A 24,477-nucleotide genomic window follows, 5' to 3' on the forward strand; every position below is an offset into this window, starting at 1 on the left:
ATGTTACTTCTATTATGTTAAGCCCCTGTAATTTTGTGGGATTTTTTTAAATTATCACAGTTAGTTTCTTTTCTTAACTAGTAACATGGGAGAAATTCCATACCTCAGAAGGATGACTGTCAACTACCAGTTGACTGCTATCAAGATTCAGAAGTAGAGGGAAAGGAGATAGGGTAGTGGAGAAGCAGATAAGGTGGGTCTTTCAAGAGATCCAGCTATGTGCATGAGAAGTTCCTTCATTTATCAAATGAGTGTGTGACACCTACCACAAACCAGGTGGTGTACTAATGCCTTGTCTTTTTTTTTTTTTTTACAAACAGTAACCTGTTAAATCCTCTAACAGTCTATAAGCAATGTGCCTGTCCCCATATAGCTAAAACAGAGTAAGTTAAAGTAAGATCCTTAGGAACCCTCAGCTAGCAAGTCACAGAGTCAAGATTTGAACTAGCCCATGTGGCCCCAGATCCTCTACTCTGGCCTTTATGCATTGTTTTATGCATTATGGTTTGGGAGATTCAGAGAACAAGTGAGGAGTTACCTTCAAGGCAGTTGAAGGATCTGAAATGTTAAAGGGAGCTCAGAGATGAGGAATCCAACAATTCTCCTAACAGTAACCATCTATGGGGATAGGTGATATGGTATCCACTACAATGGGCATGAACTGTGAGGAGATGGTATTATACCCATTTCACCCATTCGGAATAGAAGTCTAAGAAAGGCCACATAACTTGCCCAAGATTTCACATGAACTGACTTGATGGAACCAGGCTTTGAACTCCCATCTCTGACTCATTTTGCCTCTCTCTATGTCTCTCTCATCTTTCTTCCTTTCTTTCTTTCTTTCTTTGAGAGGGGGAGAGTGGGAGAAAATTACTATTGATTCATCTGACCAGAATGGAGAGTTAAAGAGGAACATAAACCAAATCAACCAGGAGATACTTATTTTCCATTTTTCAGATTGCGTTATATGCAGTCACCTTATTACAAGGTACAATAATCTTAATCATAATTCCTAAACGATATATTTCCACTATAAATAATTGCTATGTATGGTATGCAACCAAAGGTCTTTTGTTCTTCAAGACTCACATCAAATGGTTTCTATTCTAAAACCCAGAAGAGAAAATGTAATGCTGATAGCTAACTAACCAGAAAGCTTCTGCAGGTGTTTCCATGAGAGAGCTGTAGTAAGCTGTCATGCAATTTAAACTTGGATAAGATGAAAATACCAACAAGACAGCCCTTTGTGGGTTTGACTTGCTTTTTGATTGATCAGAGTTAGTGAGTATGGTGAAGGGGTTCTGCTTGGCCAAAGGCCCCAAGCAGTCTAAAGCTATCATCCATTTTGCCAGCTAGGTACCTTTTCCTCACGCCTTGGCAAGGTTTCAGTGGGTGTCCCGAGTTTTCTAGTTGTTGTTTCTCTCTTTAGGTTTACGTGGATGCAGGTTTACCAACACTGGAGCCCAGGGATACTCCTGGAGCATAAGAGATAAAGTTATAAGGAGAAAAAGTCAGTATCAGTCTGTTCAACTGGAGTATCACAGTGATAACTGTAGCCAATTTCCTTTAGCAAATTTAGCAAATTCAGCCACAGAGGCAAAGATGTGCCTTCAGTATTTTGTAGAAGGTTGTCGGGGGAAAGGGGCCCACAGCCTCTCAGCTGCCTTCAAACACACTTTGTAGCTTAGGCAGTCTTGAAGTTTCAGAACTGACGGAAAGAAGATTTCTGAATAAAGGGGGAAAAAGTCACTAGAGGAAGAAAAAATGCTGATTATATTGAGACTTTGCACATATTGCCCTTCATAATCCCTGCAGAACCCTGTGAGGAAGGTGGAATTATCTCATACGGCTCTGTTGAGCAGCCCTTATCTTTTATCAAACTTTATAACTGGTAGGTGACAGAGACGGGATTTGGCTCCAGTCTGTCTGGCTTTAAAATCAATGTGCTTTTCCAACCCTCTGTTGACTCACAGTCAGAACCTGCTGTATGGGCCCCAAGCCGGAGTAAATATGTCCACGTGCCTGTTTCTCCTGTGGTCTGACAATATTCAGATCTTTAAGGGAAAAAAAACCTCAAAAGGAATAAACTTTGTTTTTATTTATTTTTGAGAGAGAGAGGGACAGAGTGTGAGCGAGGGAGGGAGAGAGAGAGAGAGAGGGAGACGGAGAATCTGAAGCGCGCTCCAGACTCTGAGCTGTCAGCACAGAGTCCGACATGGGGCTGGAACCTACCGGGAGATCCTGACTTGAGCCAGAGTTGGATGCTTAACCGACTGAGCCACCCAGGTGCCCCATAAACTTCCTTCTTAGAGTATAAAATAAATTATTAGACTTTACCATTATCTCTGAAATTATATTTCTGTGCAGGTAATTTATTATTTACCTTTCCATTTAATCCATATCCTGTTCATAGTAGTTGATTTTGGAAACTTCGTCTTCCCTTTGATTGAGAGGAGAATGTGTGATGATTACTATACTTCCACAGGGTCACAGAGGGCTGCTTGTCCCTTCTCCACTCAAGGCAAACATGCCAAACCATAGCCTTTTCCATACTAGTCCTTCATTTTTTGGCACAGCTATGGACAAAATAATTAGGTTTCTTAATATAGGGTTTTCATCTCCAGAAACCTCATCTGCTTTCTTAGAATAGGTTCAGATAATTTGTGACCTGCCAAGTGATTATGTAAAATCATATTTACTGAAGATTAACATCCACACAACATCTTTAAAGTTTTAGAGAGAATTATAAACATGTCCCTGCAATTTGACACCAATGTCTTCTTTCACTCAGGTTAAAATGTCATTATGTGAATACTGAACTCAAGATTAAGCACACTGGGTCCCTGTTAAGAAAGAACAATTGTGCTACTTAATCATTCTGACTGGCTCCCCACAATGTTGCTGTGTGTTTGCTTCAGTGCGTTGGGGCAGCTGGCAGTAACACTGCAACCTGGAGCCTCTGGGGGCCTCTGTGGCCTGACCGCTGGTGAGGTAAGCATCCCTCCGCCCCTTCCTTCTGGGAGCCTGGAGTTTTCCACTTCAGGAACTGTGACTCAGCTGCCTCTTCATACTGGGAAGTCTTAGTTCCCATTTTTCTTGTTTGCTAATGAACTTCAAAGCTGCCCTAGAACGATTATAAGAAAGAGAATGGAAAATAGTGACAGTCACAAGAAGGTGAGCAAAGCCGCCCAGAGTGATGCCCACAAAGCAAGAGAGGCTATTGAAGGAGGTTTTCTTATTACTACTGAGTAGATTTTTACAAGAGGATATTGATCAGTTTCCTAAAAATTTTGGAAAGTCTGCAGGAGGAAATAGGCTAAAACTAAAATGGGCATTTTGGTAGGCAGGGAAGGAGCGTTGGCCTTGCAGTCACTGGGATGGGCTGTAGTGGTATCGTCCCCTGGGTAAGGGATGAGGGCATGGTCTGTAGAAAATGCGGCCCTGACATATAATAAAAATTTGACAAATAAATTACCTCTTTTCAAGTTTTTTTCAATATTGAATAGGTACTTTACAGAATTAGCTTATTCCTTCTGAACAATGTCTATGGTCAGAGTCTGATGGAACCTATGTGGTAGGACACTGAGGCATGAGTTTGTTCTCCAATAAGTATGAGAAAGTTTGTATGAAACAAAGTTAAATGGATTTCTGAGGGATAGAAGTGCTCAGATTGTTTAAAAAGCCATTGTGCAATCTTAGTCACAAAAAAGGACAATTTAAAAGGTAATTTCCCAGACTTCTCTCCTGACAGGGCCTATCTCCCTGGGTAACCCTGCAAAGGCCTCCTGCTACCACTTGGGAAGACACTCCTCTTCCTGGAACCAGGGGTTCAGTGAAAGCTTCTTTTAAATATGACTAAAGTTAAGGCCCAAGAAAATTAGACTAATTTATTTATGGCCTAATTATTTTGTCACTCTTTTACCAGAAATGTTTGATGAACCCTATCTCCTAGCATTTCACACCTTTCCCCAGCCTGGGGAATGCCTTCATTCATATCATGTCCCTGCCACATTTACCACTGTTGTTTCCCACAACCTATTCACAAATGCCTCTATTTGGTCAGATTTATCATACAAGAAACACCGACCTCTGTAATTAGCAAAGAAGACAATCCAGCCAACCTCAAAGCAAATCAGATGCAAAACAATGGAAAAAGAATTCCTATATAGCAACTTTATCTTGAAAAAATGCCTTAGCAAAATCCAAGAAATGTCATTCACTAAAACAAACACACAAACAAACAGACAAAAAAAACAGAGACAAGCAAAGTGTGTAGCAGAGATTGCACAGGGCAAACAGGAGGTTTTCTGTTTCTGGAAGGAATAGCATTAAAACCAGAGCAATGTACCCTGGCCAGCCACTTGAGAGGGGTAGTTATAGAGCAGAGCAGGAAGAAGAAGGAATTACCGTCTGATATCAGTATCTACTTTATGTAATCTTTTGTGCAAATCTTTTTTTAGTTTTTTTTTTTAACATTTATATATTTTTGAAAGACTACAAGCTAGGGAGGGGCAGAGGGAGAAGAAGACACAGAATCCAAAGCAGGCTCCAGGCTTGGAGCCTTCAGCACAGAGTCTGACATGGGGCTCGAACCCATGAACTATGAGCTCATGACCTGAACGGAAGTCATATACTTAACCAACTGAGCCACCCAGGAGCCCCTCATGAAAAGCTTACATCACTGCAAAGTCTGCATTGTTCTCATTGTAGGGTGCTTTCAGTTATTCTCAACAAAACCTCTCATTCTCTTCATAATTCCCAAGCTAAAAGAAACTGCTAGAGATGTGGCAGTGTAATGCCTGGCCTGCAGGTGACTGATGTCTGTAGTAAAAGTGTCTTGTCAAAAATGAGCAGAGTAAAGTCAGGATCCTCCATCACTGAATTGTCTCTACCAACCTTTCTTTTGTCTGCTTATGTCTCACATTCTACTATTATCAAAATGGGTTCACAGAATGAAAGCACAGGAATCTGAGGCTTTGGTTAAGCTAATCAGCTGTAAAGTGGCTGAATAATTTCCATTTGTATCTTCAAAATATTGAAAATAGTTTATAGATCCCTTGTGTTACTTTCGAAGATCTCAACTATCCTGGGCATTTGGGCTGAAAATCCCTCTTGCAGCAGATCTATTCTTAACACACTGGCTCTGAGGCAGCACCCAAGTCCCTCTCGTGGCATCACATCCCCTTCAAGTAGCTATCGGTGAGTGGGCAGTCTTCCTTTACCAGTCTCTTTTCCCAGTTCCTACCAGCTGTTCCTCATATCCTCCCCCAGACATAAAGTTTATTTAACTTAATGGCCTGTGTAGGACAAAGCTGACTGTTAGAGCTTTGCCATTCTTGACAAGCCTTCACAAGAGGAGTAAGTCCCTGAAGTTTAATAAATAACAACATACCAGAGTCTGATCAGAGAGCAGCGTTTGCATTTTTGTTTTATTTTAAGAAATTGTTTTAAGGAAGACTGTCTTTGAATTTATTTAGTGAAGAAATTTGTTTTCCTGAGAACAGGAATATCAGAAGAGATGTCACTCTTCAGACCTCCCATGCCTTCCTCATGGGCCACAACAGCAGAGTTAAATAGACCTGAGACATCATCTAGGGCAAACCTCCTCATTTCACGAATGGGAAACTGAGCCCAGCAAAAGCTAATCTACATAAAGATACATAGTTGGTTAGAACTGGCTTTATAGCCAGAGTGAGCATATAGGTTATCATTCAAATGAACATTTTTTTTAAAGTAAAGGCACAGTATTAATGATTATGTCAGAATTACAGGCATAAATTGGGATAATGTCAGGCAAACAAAGGCCTATGCTCTTCCTAACTATAACCAGATCTTCTGAATCTTACAGCAAGCCTACCCTAACACTGATTCACAGGCATTGTAGGAATTCTTTTGTTTCACAAACTCAGTTTGATAAAATTATTTTTATTTTTCAAATTGCATAATGCTTATGCAATTTACTGTAATAAATCCTGAATCCATTCTTCATTATCATTACTGTGCTATCAGAGCTTTGCATTACCCACACTAGAACTAACCAAAGCCATTGAGTAAAATTAATAATTGTTGTTTGTCAAATTCCTCAATGTGAGTAAAAGAAGACAAGAACCAATTCATCAAATAATAGAGTTTAGTCATTTTGAAAATTAGAAATTTATAATTTAGCTGTCTCATTAGATTCAGGGATTTGCCATTTTATGCACATGGAAACCAATCCCACTTTTTCTAAGTTTATTTGTTGATTTTGAGAGAGAGCATGCATGAGCGGGAGAGAGGCAGAGAGAGAGAGGGGGAGAGAGAATCCCAAGCAGGCTCCACACTGTCAGCACAGAACCGGACACAGGGCTCAGTGTTAGGAACCATGAGACCATGACCTGAGCCAAAATCAAGATTCAGACACTTAATCAACTGAGCCATCCAGATGCCTCCCAATGTCATGTTTTATAAACAAAAATGTGACTAATATAATTAAGCTTCTGATCATGGAGTGAAACTAAAGCATGAGATCATGTTATAATAAAACTCTAAATGATGTGTTTTAATGAATGTATTTAAAGAAATGCTGAAAAGATTTTAATATTGATCAATGTCAGTTATTGATCAGGAGTATAAAAAAATGCAAATCAACTGACAAATTACTATTGATTACCCACTGAATGCAGACACGCTGTTAGTTGTTAAGGACTCAAATACAGAAAGGAAAGGTTCTGGCCTTGAAAAACGTACATAATGTGATTGGAAAAATATTGCATTAAGTTTTAAGAATAATACACCTGACAATACCTGGCAGACTATGATCTCCTTTCGAGTTGCCTGTATAGATCTGGGTGGGTCTCCTGGGAAGTTTTAGACGGACAGCAAGAGACCTAAGAAAGAGAGAAGAGGGAGGTGGGTTGCAGGGGTGTGTGGGAGGGAGCAGGGGCACTTAGGTGAGCTGCAGGGGAATGCATTGCCATTAGCCCATCAGCACAGTCAACTTGAAAGGTCTTAGCCTACCCTAGGCAGTGGTTGGGGTCCAGTAGGCCCTGTGCAGTCCTACCCCATGAGTTTATGCACACCAGGTACTGCTGCAGTATTTTTTTTACATTCCTGTGTTACATTTTGAGTGGAACAAAAACTTCAAAAATAATAAAGTTATGAAAATAACATCTAGTCTTTACTACTGAGTATTTATTATACCATCTGCACCAAATAGGTGTCATCTTCTTGTTATGATCTTTGTGATATATTTAAAGAAGCTTCCCTATTTAGTTACTGTAACCAAATGAAGATAGTGAGATCATATACCATCTGTGATTTCACCTGTGAGCTTGTTGTAGCATAAATTAGTGAGATTTCAGTAGTTGGGTTTTTTCTACATTTTCAGGGGTTTCTTTTTGGGGCTTTCTTAGTTACATTGTTTGTTTGTTTGGCTTAATTGTTGCATTTAGATAGCAACCTATTCTTTTGCAGTCTTTCAGGATTATCTTCCTTTTACTTTCCAACCACACAATTTTCTACTTTGAAAATGACTCTGCTCCTACCTTTCATTTCTTCCTCACCTACTCTCTCATTGATTCCGTGTCAGTCAATCTATGTCTGCCATTCAACTAAAACCACACCCTGGCACAACCTCCACATCCTGTCATCCTTACTTCTCTGTAATGGTTGTCATGGTTGATCACCTCTTCTTGAAATTCCCTCCTTCTTTGATGCCACACCACCTAAACTCCTCTGAGCCATCTGTAGCCTAGGCTGCTCTTCTGGTCCTAGAACCACCACCCAACACACACACACACACACACACACACACACACACACACACACACACACAGTAGTTTGTATTGGTCTTGGTTTGAGATTCTCTCTCATGCACACATGCAGATGCACACACACACACACTCATGCACACACATTCTTTCGCTTTCTTTTTAAACTCACTTTTGGTTTCTGGGAATATCTTCTATTGCCATGGTTCTGTTCATCTGGTTCTGTATTGTATCACCTGCTCAGACATCTCCACTAAGTTTCATGTTTACAACTATACCTGGTTACTGGTTGTTTCTATTAGAATGGCCTACTGAAACCTAAACTAAAGGTGTACCAAACTGAGCTAATTTTCTTCTCCTTAAATGTCCACTCTTTCATATTCAACGTACAGTTTGAGGCCTTTCCATTCTCTGAGTCAAATGGACTAGAATTTACCAAGTTTTCTTTTTTTCCTTCCTTATCTAAGCAATTGCCAGCCAATGCAGATATAGCCATCCCAATATATTTTCTATCCAATTTCCCATTTCTTATCCCACTGTATTAGTCAAGGTTCTCTAGAGAAACAGAATCAATAGGATGTGTATACATATAGAGATTTATTTTGAGGAATTGGCTTATGTGACTATGGAAGATGGTGAGTCTGAAATCTTCAGGGTAAGTTGTCAGAATAGAGATCCAAGAAAAGCCAGTGCTGCAGTTTGGGCACATAGGCCATCTGCTGGCAGAATTCTTCCTTGCTATGGAGAATTCACTCTTTGCTCTATTTGGGCCTTCAACTGATTGGATGAGGCCTTCCTATATTATTAAGAACAATGTGCCCTACTCAAAATCCACTGATTTAAATATTAATCTCATCCAAAACACCCTCACGGAAATATTCAAAATAATGTTTGAACACATATCTGGGCCCTGTGACTCAACCAAATTGACATATAAATTTAAGCATCATATCCACTATCATATCCATCTAACACTGCCAGTATCTCATAAAAGTTATAATGATCTCCAATTGACCTTCATGTTTCAGTCCCTCACTGCTTTAAACCATCCTACCGCTGCTCTACACCATTAGTATATCTCTCAGGACAATACTATCACAGTTGCTCACTGCTTTGCTTTTCAAATCACATGCAGACTCTTGTAATGACATACCAGGCCCTCCCTGATATCGAGCCAAATAATCTTTCAGACCTTGTCAATAATGCTTTTATTTTACATGTTGATGCAGCTGGCTATTTCTTAAACATTCCAGCTGTTGCAGATTAAAGCCTTTGTCTCTCATGTTTCCCACAGCAGGAAACTTTAACTCTCCAATCTGTTCATGCTGAAATTCTGTTTATGACATCTCAGCGACCACCAAAGTCAAATTTACAATAATAGCTATGTTCTAATACATTTCTTCAGACACTTGAACTGTACATATCACCACCAATACCAACTTCAATGAAAAGAAAAAAGAAAGCTAGTAATTGATGCATGGACATTTTATACTAAAGTCATATTCTGAAAGCAAGAAACTGTGACAGAAAGTGAGATTTAAATTGTTTCATATTCCTGAATACAAACATTGCCCCTGTAGTTGAAGCTCATGTCTCCCCCTCCCCAGAGGAAACTTCTATGGTAAATCTAGTGTATACTCATAATTTACTTTTATATTATTCTTCATAGTTGCATATTCAAAATAATGCATTGTTCTCATTCTTTTAGGTTTATAAAGATATCAAAATGCACATCATATTCTGTAATTTGCTTTTTATAAAACATTGTTTTTCAGATTTATCCAAGTCAGTGTATATAAATAAAGTTCATTAATGTTAGCTGTTTTAATGTACTCATTGTATAAATACGCAAAATTTATCATTATGGTTCCCTACCAATGGATAATTTGGGTTGTTGCCTTTCTTTTTTTCTATTACACATAAATGTGTCATGTTTCCTTAGGAATATGTATATAATTAGGCAACACATTCAAAATTTGAATTACTGGGGTACCTGGGTGGCTTAGACAGTTGAGCATCCGACTTTGGCTCAGGTCATGATCTTGCAGTTTGTGGGTTTGAGCCCTGCATAGGGCTCTATACTGACAGCTCAGAGCCTGAGGCCTGCTTTGAATTCTGTTGTCTACTTCTCTCTCTGCCCTTAAATTAAATTTAAATTGAATTTTTTAAAATTTGAATTGCTAAGTGGCAGAGTGTTTTCACCTTTAAATTTACCAGATATTGTGCAATGGTTCTCCAAAGTGATTCTGCCAATTTATATTCCAATCACTAGTGTGTGTTTACACTTCACAATCTGTAAAACAATACTACTGATTCAAAACTTTCAATCAGAATGTTTTAAGATTGGCCAATCATGAAGGTGTGAAATATTTCCTTATTGTTTTTAATTTCTGATTATTATGGGCTTCATCTTTCTATGTTTGCCAGCTATTTGGGTTTTCTCTTCTGTGAATTGCCTGTTTATATCCTTTGACATACGGTTATCGGAATATTTGTGTTTTCTAATTTGTTTGTAGAGGTTCTTTATATAAAGTGAATTCTAACATCTGTCAATGAGATCTATTGTACATATCTTCTCCCATTGTGTGACTTGCCTTTCATTTTATGTTCTTTTGTAATACACAAGCTTTTATTATAATTGTGATATGGTGAAACTATCAAATGCTTCTTTTATTATGACTGTTATCTATGTTTTATTTAAGAAATTTCTTGAAAAGTTTTTAACAATATTATATTTTTGTTTTTACACTTTGGTTCTTTAAACCATCAGAGTTTACCTTTGTGTTTGTTGAGAAGATGAGATAGTTTTGTATTCATAAAGATAAGTGTTTCTAAACTATTATGAACATTTAACACCCAGTAATTTTATTTTTTAAACATTTATTCACTTTTTAGAGACAGAGCGAGACAGAGCACCAGTTGGGGGAAGAGCAGAGAAGGAGGGAGAGAGAGAATCCGAAGTAGGCTCTAGGCTCTGAGCTGTCAGCACAGAGCCCAAAGCAGGGCTTGAACCCACAAACTGTGAGATCATGACCTGAGCTGATGTTAGACACTTAAACGACTGAGCTACCTTGGCTCTAATAATAATAATAATAATAATAATAATAAGTATGTAATTTTATAATAAGTCTTAAATATTTGTTAGTAAAAATCCCTTTCCTTGTTGCAATTTTTAAAAATTGCATTAGCTATTTAACTTTTAAAACTTTAATGATATATTTTATTTAATCCAAAATACACAAAATATCATCTGTTCAGTATAAAGTATAATATTTTTGCCACATCCTAATTCAGACTAGCCACACTGAACTCATTCCTCTCCCTCCAAAAGCACTCCTTTATCGAAGGCTAAGCTGTTGATTCCCAAATGCCAGGAAATATATTGCTGAATCTATCTCTCTCTTGTGTCATCCCCTTCTTCTGATGTTTTGAGCAGAGAACAACCTAGATGCTCCTAAATAAGAAAAATATACTGAAAAAGCTCTTGTTAATGTTTTAAAATATTATTACATTATATGTAGTTAAATGCAATGCATTTGCTATAAAAGATACAATCAAGAGTAATAGGCATATTACAAATGGATATATTTCCAAAGTCTATTTGTAAATAAATTTAAAGGAACTCCAAATATATATTTTTATTCAAATAAAATAAAATTATAACATAAAGATGTTATAAACGGTGATATTATGGATAATCCACCACAACCATTACTTAGCTCATAAGTAGCTGAAATCGTGTTCAAATAGAAGCACTGTAGGAACAGTCATTTGATGTTGACAGAATAGTTTCAGCTACTTTACTAGTAATAGCTCTGTAGCTATTATTAAATAGTATGATATCCAGTAATTTGTCTATAGGGAAAATGCTTCACTACAGCTGGAAAGTTATGCTTTTGCTATCCTCCTAACTTAGTCTCAGAATAGAATAAGCTAATGATGCTTTACAAATATTTGTTTATTTTTGGGAGGGCAGAGGGAGGGGGACAGAGGATCCAAAGCAGGCTCTGCACTGATAGGCTGACAGTAGCCAGCCTGATTTGGGGCTGGAACTCATGAACTGAGAGATCATGACCTGAGCCAAAGTCAGACACTCAACTGATTGAGCCACCCAGGTGCCCCATCTAATGATTTTTAAGTTAGGTGTTGATATGTCAGGGAGCTTCAATAATTAAGCATAACAGAGAACAGAATGCCATGATAAATAAATGTGCATATCTCCTAGTTACTCATATATTGAAGCAAAACAAACTTAATGAGAAGGGGATGCATGTGCACAGGAGCACCTGCAGACATTCAGAGAGTGACTTATAGACATCTTTAATAGTCCCTTACCACTGTACCAATAATTTGTTTAAAAGATTTATTTATTTAGCCATTCAAAATTATCAAGCAATTTGGGTTAACCTATGCACAAAAGTTTTCTAGTGTCCTATACTAACAGCTTATGTTCAAAGAACACTCTCTATTTTCCAAATCCTTTTCTCTAGATACTACTTAATTTGAATTTTATAAAAGTCAAATAAAAGAGAAAAGGTAGATATTATTATCCCATTTTAGTGATGAGGGCGCTGAGATTCAATTTAAATGATATGAACACCTTCCTTCAGTTATGTGTGGAAATACCCAGGATTAAGATCTAAGCTTCATAATTTTAACTCCAATGTTTTTTTTTCTGCTGGAATATACAGTAATGTTTCTTTATTTTTGAGAGAGAGAGAGAGAGAGTGTGTGTGAGCAGAGGATGGGCAGAGAGAGAGACAGAGGCTTTGAAGTGGACTCTGAGTTGACAGCAGAGAGCCTGATGCAGGGCTCGAACTCACAAACCCCGAGATCATGACCTGGGCCCAAGTTGGACGCCAAACAGATTGCACCACCCAGGTGTCCCTGAGCGATTTATATATATATGAAACACACAACTCATTTTACACACACACTCACACATGAGTGCGTGTTTACACACATTCAAAACAGCAGATGATTTTTATCTGGACCGTCATGTTTTGTAAAGCATTAGCCACATCACTACTTTCCACATGCGTTTATAAATATTCCTTTTTTGTTTTTTACTTTAATTTCCAGTTAATGAATATTCTCCATAGGGCTTTCAGGGATTTACTGTCAGTGGGCAATAAATATTGCATGAAATCTCTGGGAATCAAAATGCTTTGGATCACTATTATTTTGCAGTTTTTAAATGACAGGTAAACTCCACATGTAACTTCCATGCTCTTCTTAGCTCACTAATTAGCAACGAGTACATATTACCAAAACTGATTCAAGTAATAAATTTTAAAATGATATGTAACCTTCTATGAAGAAATTCATTAAAATAGTACAGTGCTATTTAAATCGAACAAATGCTTTATAATCGTTATGTGAATATATGTTATAGCTAGAGTTTGTGGTCACAGGAAAGGTGCATGAGCACATCAGTGCTTTTTCTGTTTATGTATTCAATCTGAAGATAATTAACTAATATGCTTCAGTTTACTCATTTTATTACTATTTTTAATTATGAAACATACTTTGAGAAAAAAACAGATAGATTAAAATGAAGATGTGAGAAATAATAGAGAGAGATCCAGTATGTTTTTTACCCAGTTTCCCTCAAGAGTAATATTTGCAAAATTGTAATAAGGTATCACAGCCAGGATACTGATGTGGATACAGTCCACACAGACAACACGTCCATCACCACCAGATGCCCCATGTTGTCCTTTTATAGTTAGACCCACTTTTCAAATACTTCTGCCCTTAAGTCCTGGCACTACTAATGTGTTCTCCTTTTCCATAATTTTGTCATTTTGAGAATTCTATACAAATGAAATCATACGGTTTGTAAACTTTTGGGATGGGCTTTATTCACTCAGCATAATTCCCTGTAGACTTATCCAACTTGGCCTTATCAATAGTTTATTCCTTGCTATTGCTGAGAAATACTCCATAGTGCAGTTTCACCACAGTTTTGACTCCACCCACCTCCCACTTTTTTACTGTGGTAAAATACATCTACCATAACAATCACCATATTAACCATTTGTATTTTAAGTGTATAGTGAAGTGGTATTAAATACATTCACATTGTTGTGCAACTATCACCACCAGCCATCCCCTAAACTTTTCATGTTACCCTGTCCCCATTAAACAACTCCTCATTCTCCCCTTTTCCTAGCTTCTGGAAACCACTATTATACTTTCTGTCTTTATAATTTTGACTACTCTAAGTACTTCATATAAGTGGAATCATATGGTGTTTGTCTTTTTGTGACTGGCTTATTTCACTTAGCATAATGTGAAGGTCCATCCATGTTGCAGCACGTTATAGAACTTTCTTCCTCTTTGAGGCTGAACAATATTCCATTGTATGGATACACCACATGTTGTTTGCCCATTCATCTGTTAACAGATACTTGGGGTGTTTTCATACTTCAGCTATTGTGAATAAAGTTGCTATGAACATAGGTGTATAAACGTCTGTGGGAGACCTTGATTTCAATTGTGTTGGGTATATAACCAGAAGTGGAATTCCTGGATCATACAATAATTCTATTTTAATTTTTTTGTGAACCACCATGCTGTTTTCCAAAGTAGTATACCATTTTACATCCCCACCACGAGTGCACAGGGACCCTCATTTCTACAACTCCTCATCAGTGCTAGTTGTTTTCTTCCCTTTTTAAAATATTAGCCTAATGGCTGGGGGGTGATATTTGTATTTACATAATAATTTCTGATGTTGAGTATCTTTTCATGTGTTTATTCGCCATGTTTGTAATTTTCCTTTGAGGAATGTGAATTCAAGTCCTTTACCCACTTTTGCATTTGTTTTTTGTTTTGTTCTGGTTTTGTATTATTGAGTTGTAGGATTTCTCTATATATTCTGGATATTAATCCTTTGTCTGATATGTGGTTGGCAAATATTATCTGTCAATCTATGGGTGTGGTTTTACTGTGTGGATGGTGTTTTTTGATGTCTTTTTTAATTTTTATGAAGTCCAATTTGCCTATTTTCCTTTCGTTACCTATGCCTTTGGTATCAAATACAAAGAATCACTGCTAAATCTAATGTTATGAAGCTCTTGTCTTTGTTTTTTTCTAAGAGTTTTATTGTTTTAGGTCCTACATGTAGGTTCTTGATCCATTTTGAGTTAATTTTTGTATGTGAAGTTAGGTAAGAGTTCTACTTCATTCTTTTACATGTGGATATCAAGTTTTCCCAGCACCATTTATTTAAAAACCTGTACTTACCCCATTAAGTGGTCTTAGCACCTTTTTAAAAAAATGTTAATGTTTATTTATTTTTGAGAGACAGAGAGTGAGCAGGGGAAGGGAAGAGAGAGAAGGAGACACAGACTCTGAAGCAGGCTCCAGGTTCTGAGCTGTCAGCACAGAGGCCAACACGGGGCTCGAACCCACCAAGCACAGATCATGGCCTGAGCTGAAGTCAGACACTCAAACAACTGAGCCACCTAGGCACCCGTTGACACGTTTGCTGATATCACTGGACTATATGTATCAGGGTTTATGTCTGGGCTTTCTATTCTATTCCACTGGTCTTCATGGCAATATCATAGTCTTTTGATTACCTTAGCTTTGTAGTAAGTTTTGAAATCAGATGTGTGAGTCTGCCAGTTGTATTCTTTATCAAGATTTGGCTATTTGAAGTCTCTAGAGATTCCATATAAATTTTAGAATTGGCTTTTCTATTTCTGCAAAAATGTTATTTGGACTTTGATAGGGATTAAATTTAATCTGTAGATTGTTTTGGGTAGTATTGACATGTTAACAATATTGGTGTTTTTTTTTAAGGTTATCCTTTTGGTTATTTTGAGAGAGAGAGAGAGAGAGAGAGAGAGAGAGAGAGAGAGAGAGAGAGAGAGAATAAACGGGGGAGGGGCAGAAAGAAGGAGAGACAGAATCCAAAGCAGGCTCTGCACCATCAGCATAGAGCTTGATGTGCCCTGAACTCAGTTGGATGAGTTAACTGACTGAGTTACCCAGGCACCCCTCAATAACATTAAGTTTTCTATTCTATGGTATATGTTTCCATGTATTATTGTCTTTTTTCATTTCTTTAATCAATGTAGTTTTCATTGTAGAAACCTCCTTATTTAATTCCTAAGTATTTTGATTTTTGATGATATTATAAATGTAATTGTTTTTATCATTTTCTTTTCAGATTGTTTATTGTTAGTTTATAGAAATAAACTAGATTTTTATATATTGGCTTTGTATCTTACAACTTTGCTGAATTCAACTTTTCATTCTAACTGTATGTGTGTGTGTGTGTGTGTGTGTGTGTGTACTCTACGTACATATGTGTATCTTACTATTCCAATTCTCTTTTTCCAACAAATTATCTGTTTAATAAGTGGAGAATTATGGATAAAAATGTAATTAGTTTTGTCCAATAGCAATGTCTTAAATACAACTTTATAGTAGTTTTACTTTTATTCTTAGCAGATTCAGTGCTCACATGTGAATTTACTATTTTTAAAATTTGATAAACAGCTGACTAACTTTAACCATCATCACCAAAATAATAAATTTAACTTTGTTGAAAATTTGCTCTGTACCAGACGTAGTGCTAAGCCCCTTATGTACATAATCTCATTGACTGAACAAAAGCCCTAGCAAAGTGGATATAATGAGCTCTGATTTACAGATGAGCCACCAAAGGCCATGAGAGGACCAAGCTTATAGCCTCAAGAGGAAACACAATGAAACCTACACCTACATTGGTCGGATTAACACTTATTTAGTGCTCACTATCAAGGAATTAATGTTCTAAGGTATAAAAATGAGAATTTTTAGAAATGACAAAATAAAGACCCTGAAAGTTTTAGTTATGTGTCCCAATGACCTAGCAAAAAATAGTACACCAGGCTCAGACAAATTCCAGGGGCCCCATGCTTAGAAATTGTCTCCCTCGGAACTCCTTTAATTGTGCAGAAAGAAGTACAAATTAGACAAGGTAGCCACTTTTGACTAAGCAATTAAACATGATTTCTCCCCCCCCCAACTGATAAGAGACCACACTGCCTAACCAAAGAAAGGCTAGATTTTGGGGTTCCCACCAGCCCTCCCCACCAAGCAGAAGTATCACGTTGTAGTCACAACATGTCCAACATAGCATCCTGCCCTCTATAAACCTCTCTCCTACTCTATCCCTCTCCACCCACCTTACTTAGTGGATCAGTCTTCTTTTCCCTTGAGTAGGGCATTTTCCCAGGATACTATCTGGTTAGTCTGGTTCTCAGGAGACCTGATTTCTTGTTGGGCTTCTTTTCCTAACTATGGGATTTAGCTTCACAGGGATTTAAGGTCTATGGACCCATTTGGCACAACCCAGGTGCAGTTCTCCAATCATCAGGGCATGGTGGTCAGTCGGTGTTGTAACTGATCACCCACTACCTGTTCCTTTTGGAGTCCACTGGCACTCAAGAGGCGAAACAAAAGCTGCCCCAGACTTTAAGAACCCTCCTGTCCACCATTCACCGGCTGCTGCTTGCACTCAACCTCAACTTTGACAGGTCAGCATATCTTGGAGTTGGCTTTAACGTAAGAGATAATGTAGACATTTCACTCACCCAGCAGATTTTTCTGGTCCTTTTCCAACTTTTGGAAATATTTCCTCTTACACTTTTAGTATTCCTAAGCTGATCTACTGCCTTGGTGACCAGTTTCCCTGTTGCCTCGGTTACAATAAAAGCAGCAGTTACTTGGTACTTTGTCAGGTTTTTTCCAACTCCTTGGAGCCTTGCCTCTGTCACCAGTCTGCTATTTTCGCGAGTCTCCACACCCGGTGGTCTGATGTGGTCCAACCCATGGCCCTCCAGTGACCAAGTCTGGAATCCATTCAGGTCCCTGCTGTGATTCCACATTCTTTTTACCTAACTCATAGACTAATTCTGTCGTGTGATTTGTCTTCTTTCTTTTTATATCCATTTCCTTTCTGATAAGAGTACCTCAGGAGTAAAGCTTAGAAAATTATGCAAAGCCAAGTTTCAAAACAAGCAGAGGTCATTTTAAGAATTCAAAGGATGTAGGATACCTGCCCAAGGGTGGGGGCAGCCGGGTCCCTCTGCCCTCCCCAACTCCGTAAATGCCAGCGGCCAGCGGTGACCTAAGGCAGACCTTGGCAGGGAGGAGGCTGCAGATATCTGGGGCTGAACAAACTCGGGTGCTCCAAGCTCCTCCGCCCTGGGGGACAGCCTGGACTTCCTCGCGCTGTGGAGTGCCCCCTCAGGTGCTCAGCCCACCAGAGGCAGTTCCCCCCCCTCCCCCCGCAAACCTTCATTGATTGGCTGCCCTGAGGTGCTGCAGACAACCAGGCTTACCTACCCTGCCTCAGGCGAGGGGCGGGGTCCGGCGGGAGGTGAGGGCGGAGCCCAGAGGGAATCAAGGGGGCGGGGCCCGGCGAGGGGAGGTGCTGAACCGGGAGCTACTGCTAGGAAGGAGGTGAGCGTTGGCAGGGTGGAGCTGGCTGGGCGGAGCTGACGGGGCTGGTGCTGGCGCCGCTCGCGGATAGGTGCGGACTTGGGTTTGCCCAGACTCTGGACCTGGGCGGCCTGGTACTTGGGCGCCATTCTCCACCCCGCGTGGACTTCGGAATTGGCCAAAGACGCCCAGGAGCCACAAGTGGAGTGGTTTCCGCGGGGCGCGGATCACCACCAGAGTCGCGACGATGCGTGCCCTGCCAGCCCTGGACGCGCCTCAGAATGAGAGGCTGGTGATCGAGGACCCCAAGGCCCCCCGGGCCCGGGATGCGGCGGTGCCGGCACGCAGGAGCGCGGTGGAGAGACTGGCTGCCGACCGCGCCAAGTACGTGCGGGGCCCACCGGGAGGCGGCCCGGGCCCTGCCCCAGAAGGCAGCAGCCCCAGGACGTGCGATGGGACTGCAGGCGACCCTCGGTCCCCGGCCCGCGTCCCCGGTGTCGTGGCGCGCAGGGCCATAGCGCGGAAGCCTCTGAGGCCTGACTCGCTGGTCATCTACCGGCAGAAATGCGACTTCGTCCGAGTACAGGGCGCCAACAGCTCCATGGGGGGCCTGGTGCGGAAGCTCTTCCAGGGACCGGGCAAGGACAAGACGCCGGTGCCTCCGGAGACGTCCCGGGTGGGAGAGGAGGTCAGGGCCAGGACGGAGGAGGCTGTCCCGCCCGAGCCCGGCTCTATGGCGGCCTCCGCGGCCCCCGGCGTCCTCTCCCCCCCGGCGCCTCGCGCGCCCCCCGCGCGCCTTGGGACGCCCCCCAGAGCCCGGGCTGAGCCCCGGGGCCCGGAGCTGCTCGGGACTAGGCGCGGGGGCCTGCAGCGCTCACAGTCAGACCTCAGCTCCCGCTACTCCGCGACCTTGTCGGAATCTGACACTTTCTTCCAGTTCTGCGGCTTGGAACCCGAGGTGGTGGAGGCTCTCGGGAGGGAGAACTTCTCCGCGGGGTCGGACCGCGTCACACTCAAGGTTCGCAGCGTGAGCGTTGCCACCTCCGACAGCGGCTTCTCCAGGCACAGCGGCGGCGAGGAGGGGCTGCAGGAGGAGGAGCTGACCGAGCAGGTGCCCAGTACCACCTCGGTTGTCGACAGGAACGCCCGCATCATCAAGTGGCTGTACACCTGTAAGAAAGCCCGGGAGACGCCTGGCCAGGGGCTGCAGGGCCCGGCGTGACCGCTCGCGGTCTTGGGAGACTTGGACCCCAGGTGTGCAACCATAAGGCCAGGAGCAGTGTCTCTGTGTGCGCTTGTCTGTGAGGGCTTGGTGGGGTGTGTGGCCGAGTTGGATGGATCCAGTCCTCTAACGTTGCAGAGGACTGTAGATACTGAGACGCAGAGGTTCATGCATCCAAGGGACCCCTGCTAAAGAGCAGAAGAGCCACTAATCCAGGTACCCTGCAGGTCCAACGCCCTTCTTTTGAGTGTTTTGCTTCTAACTCTCTGGAATGGCAATTCTAACAGGAGAAATTAGAGTTATGAAGTGCTCAGAGAGCTGTTTTCACCCCTGCTGTTAGTTCCTGTGTTGAAAATAGCCTGAGAGCCCTAGGGTCTGTGCGAATGGAACTGTAGGCATCCTGAGGTTCGATCTGAGCTTCCTGGTTCACCTGTAACCCTAGAGTGGGACTGCCAACTCCCCTCCAGCAGAAAGAAAGGCTCTGTGCACGGTCCTGGAGGCCCTCTTCAAACATGGCTGAGAGGGAAAACGCTATAGGATCTTATCAGGTTGGCATTCAGTCAGCTGTAAAGGTCTCCCTTTGGCTAAATTTTGAATTGTTTTGAGAGCTTTCTAAGGAGAGTCTTAGTTTACAAGAAGGGACATCAGTTTGTTGAACTGGGGCTGGACCCAATTATGACTGGTATCTTCAAATTCCATACCGCTGTGACTATATACTTTATTTGCCTCTTATGATCATATGGGAGATAAATTTCTTGCCCTTGGACACCAGTAGCACAAGGTTGTTCTCAAGTTATTTTTCACTGAGGAACTAAGGAATGTTTATCCTTAGTGACCTCTGCTCTTCCTTCCAAGCACATGTGAGAGGAGGTCACTTTGGTGTAGTGAAGGGAGAAGAGAAGGTACCTTTCAGAGTTGTCTTTAAGAACCAAGAATTTAAACATTGCACCATATTTTTTCCCTTTTACTCTTCAATGACAACTTACTATTGATTTTTTTTAAATTCGTGAGATAGAAGTTTTTTGTTTGCCCCTGATATAAACTAATGAAGACATAGTGTCAGTCTTCAGAGGGGTGAAAAGGCTGCTCGATGACATGTTTGTGGACTGAAAAAAGGTGTAACTTCCCTGAGTAGCCATGGCCTTAGCACAGACTTGAAAATTAACAAGGAGAAATAGATTGGACTCAGAAGAATTGTGACCTATTGTTTTCCATATAATTTATTGAATATGATTGAATATATTGGCAGTCAGAATTTAAATTAAAAACTAGTGGGGTGCCTGGGTGGCTCAGTCAGTTGAGCGTCTGGCTTCAGCCCAGGTCATGATCTCACGATTTTGGGTTCGAGTCCCGTGTCGGGCTCTGTGCTGACAGCTAGCTCAGAGCCTGGAGCCTGCTTCAGATTCTGTGTCTCCCTCTCTCTCTGACCCTCCCCTGCTCGTGCTGTCTCTGTCTCTCAAAAATAAATTAAAAAAAAAAACTAGCAAGAACAACACATTAACTTGTACTTTTCAGAAATTGTCTTCTGGAACTGAGGTGAATACGTTTCCATGAAGCCGCCATGAACACATTGGTTCCGAGGAGGAAAGTTGTAGGGACTGGCATGGTTCCAGAGGGGCATTGTCTAGTGGAGAGAGCACAAAGTGGGGGAATCAGGAGGTGTCTTCCCTTGGAATCACTCCTGCACCTTAGCCTCTGTTGTCCATAAATGAAGGCAGATAGGCAGATAGTTTCCAACTTCTCTACTTTTTGATTCCATATAGTTAATAAACTCTGTATCTGTGTTTCATGGTTGGAACTAGAAAAGGAAAACAAAACCATTATGTATTGGAGTATGTAGAAAGTAAACTTATAAATGATTTCCCTCTAGCTTGCCATAGCTCACTGTATTTTATGCCCAACGAGAAGGTAGAATTGGTGTTTTAAATAGTGCTGAGGTAACAAGATGATGCATGAACAAAACAAAATGAAACCTGACACTGTGAAGATCAACACACTTCACTCTGATCCCTCCAGACCAGACCCAGAGGCACCAATCTTCAACGTCAAAGCAGTGAACTTAAAAGAGAGTTTAGGATTTCATCTGTGAAGTAACCTTTTGAAGCCCCTTTTGGGTTCAGAAAGTGGCAGGAGCTATGAAAAATGGAAGGAGCTGGGTTAGCTTGTGAGAACATTCACTTTTACGATGAAGAAAAGTAGGTGAGGCAAAAGGAAACTGCCAGGTGAATCTATGCAGGAGAGGAGAGGTTTTCCCTTTCCCTTAATCCTGCTGGTTTAAGTGGGAAACAGTGACATCTTCCTTCTGAGCTGTTTGTTTTTGCTCAGAGAAGGGAGGTGGATGTGACCAAGAGGCTGGCCGCTGTTCTGTATGTCATTGGCAATCACCAGCACTGAAAGATTTGCCTCACAAACTTGCTCCCCTAAAACCGTAGTTTGCATTCTTTGAGACTTCGTTGCAGGAGACCCAGAGACTGGCTGCTTGGGTGATTGTGGAGGAAGTGAGTCCCCTGGTATTTGTCCAGCTCGCTGGGACCGTGCAAAGTCTGTGCATGGCCGCGACCCCTCAGCTCAGCACCTCCAGATGTTGGTCTCTTCACAGCAGAGCCAGCAGAGAGAAACAGGACCCAAAGCCCAGAGCATAGCAGCCACTCTCTCCTGCCGCGAGTCATCTAACAGCTTGAACACAAAGGCAGGACCTGTCTTCACAGGGTTACTTGTCTGAGACTTATTTCCTGACTTTTGGAAGTGGTGGAAACAAGAATGGAAGCTGAAGGTTTTCTCTAGTTTATCAGGATATTTGTGTGGGAATCCATATAGATTTGTTTTAGGATTTCATGAAAAATTCAGAAAATCTGAGATGAACAAAGGTATGCTTTCCAAATGAGGAGGAAAACAAATATGTTTTATATAGTGGCCTTTGTCCCTTTGGTCAATAGAGATAAATTAAAATAAAAATATCCCATCAAGAATTAAATACGTTCATAAGTTTGTTACTCAATGGAGTAAAAATGCTTACTTTTCAAAACTGAGAATATCAGAGCTGTAGAATACCTTGCAGAATCTCTATGTGGACCTACTGGGAATCTGTGAGGGCTAGTTACACATGGGTAATTTTGGCTTTCTGTTTTCAAGGCACGAAGGTCAGATATTCTCACATTTCTCTTAGATACAATGAGGAGCAACAGTAGAAGCCCACTGAGAGCTGGCGGGAAAGAACCCTGTCTCCTTTGCAAAGATGCCCTGGGAAGATAGAGCAAGCTGGGGCTCCAGCCTTTCTGCTCTTTTCTTTTTTGACTACCTGGGAAGCTCTCCAGTCACATTCTGAGAGCAGATTTGAGGTGAACAAATGGCTGGAGTAGCTGGAAGGCCACCCCTTTCTGTCTTGAGGCCAGCCTCTGGGCCTTTCTGAGAGCTGTATGTGTGCAAAGGGCGGAGTCTCTTTGACTATTCATGTTTATTTGGATTGTCTGCCTTGGTTTCAGTTTGTCATCCAACTCCATGATAGTAAGCCCTGGCCTTACCAACATTAAAGATACATTTTCTAGTTGGAGGCAAATAGAAATTGGAAAAGTCTCGAAAAAGGCCTGAGGGATATGAATGTTTGTTCTCACAGAAACCAGATGATAGCTGTCTTTGCTAAGGCTACCAACTTACTTTCAACATTTAAAATACAGAAGATACCACAAAACCAAAGACAAAGGGACTGGACTTTGTAGTATACTGTTTGACTTTACTAGCCTGACTGGTGTTGATTCACTGCCTTTTTCTTACTCCTCAGGAAGCAAGGCCTCCTGACTGTGGGGGCTCCTGGAAGTATGTTATGGATGACTGGGGACCTCCAGCCATCCTCACTGCCACAGGGTTTGACCAATGCATCCAGATGGCTGCTTGATTGCTGTTTCCCCAGGAATAAAGCATCCCATTGAAGAAGTTTACATAATTCAGAAGCGTTGAAATGCTACGGAGAAGAAGGGAACATGGAAGTTGGAAATTAGCTGAGCTGTAGTTGCGAAGACACAGCTGAAGCTCTGGGAAATATTTTCTTGCTTGAGGTAGACTTATCCTTGCATCCAGAGGGCAGCAGAGGAGGGGAAAACTGCCTGGAAATATTTTCAGGAGCATCTTTTTGACTGGCTTACTGACAACGAGGTGCCACGATGAATTTGAATATCTAAACTTACTTTAAAAAGAAAAAGGGCAAAGAGTATGAAAATGAAGCATGAATATTATAGTATTTACTGCTTTCAATCAGACTGGATTGTTTGGCACCAATTAAATCAAATTTCTGTAATCACGAGAAGGTGCATTCTACTTAAATACCATGGCTAACAAAGAGCAAACACACATTCACATGCTCATCCTTACACCTCCATTCCTGAGCATCACTGCCACTTAAACTGCAAAAAACACTTTTAAAATCAGTTGAGGACTGCAAGGTCATTTTAGTATTGCCACTCCTGTTGGGTTGCAGACATGTGGATGTGCCATTAAAAGAGAAGTTAGAATTGATACCGCTAAATATGCTGGTTTTGAGAGCTGGCAGGAGAATTGAGAACTTCTTTTCCTCCCATCCATGGCCACATTCCTCTTTTGTACCATGGAGAACATGTCTCCACAGGGCTCTGGTTCCCAACTGTCCAACGCAGAGAGTCTCGGATTGTACAGAACACACCCTGTCCATTTGTCTAATTCCTACCTCCATGGATCATACAGTTATCCCAGATTTGGCACCAGCTCACTCTTGTCTGCAAAGGATGTGTTTGAGATAAGGGGCCTGCTCTGGGCCCTTGCCAGACTCCAGAATCAGAATGCTGTCAGTAGGAGATTACTGTGATCCTAACCCACTCCTGACACCCAGGCTAAGCATATGTTAGATTCACACGCTTTGGAGAGAAATTTTTATCAATGATGACAACCCAAAGAAAATTTGTAATGCAGTTGACTCTTTCAAAGCTTGTTGTGTTTTAACAAACTCTGTCTCTTTAGGAACAAATTATGGAGAAGAATCTGGAGGGCAGAAAAATAGATTTCTCAATGGTAGAACATTTTACAAACCAATCCATT

The 24,477-nt window shown here is 41.1% G+C and overlaps 1 protein-coding gene across 1 annotated transcript; it reads left to right on the forward strand.

Annotated features, from left to right (window-relative positions):
* Nucleotides 1-18,438: 18,438 nt before the first annotated feature.
* Nucleotides 18,439-23,707, forward strand: FAM110C (family with sequence similarity 110 member C). The gene is made up of 2 exons (XM_029936374.1): nucleotides 18,439-19,445; nucleotides 23,192-23,707. The coding sequence occupies exon 1, from the start codon at nucleotides 18,439-18,441 to the stop codon at nucleotides 19,411-19,413; it is 975 nt and encodes a 324-aa protein (XP_029792234.1). The 3' UTR covers nucleotides 19,414-19,445; nucleotides 23,192-23,707.
* Nucleotides 23,708-24,477: the final 770 nt, after the last annotated feature.

The sequence above is a fragment of the Suricata suricatta genome, chromosome 4, assembly GCF_006229205.1.
Source record: "Suricata suricatta isolate VVHF042 chromosome 4, meerkat_22Aug2017_6uvM2_HiC, whole genome shotgun sequence".
In the NCBI taxonomy this organism is placed as follows: domain Eukaryota; kingdom Metazoa; phylum Chordata; class Mammalia; order Carnivora; family Herpestidae; genus Suricata; species Suricata suricatta.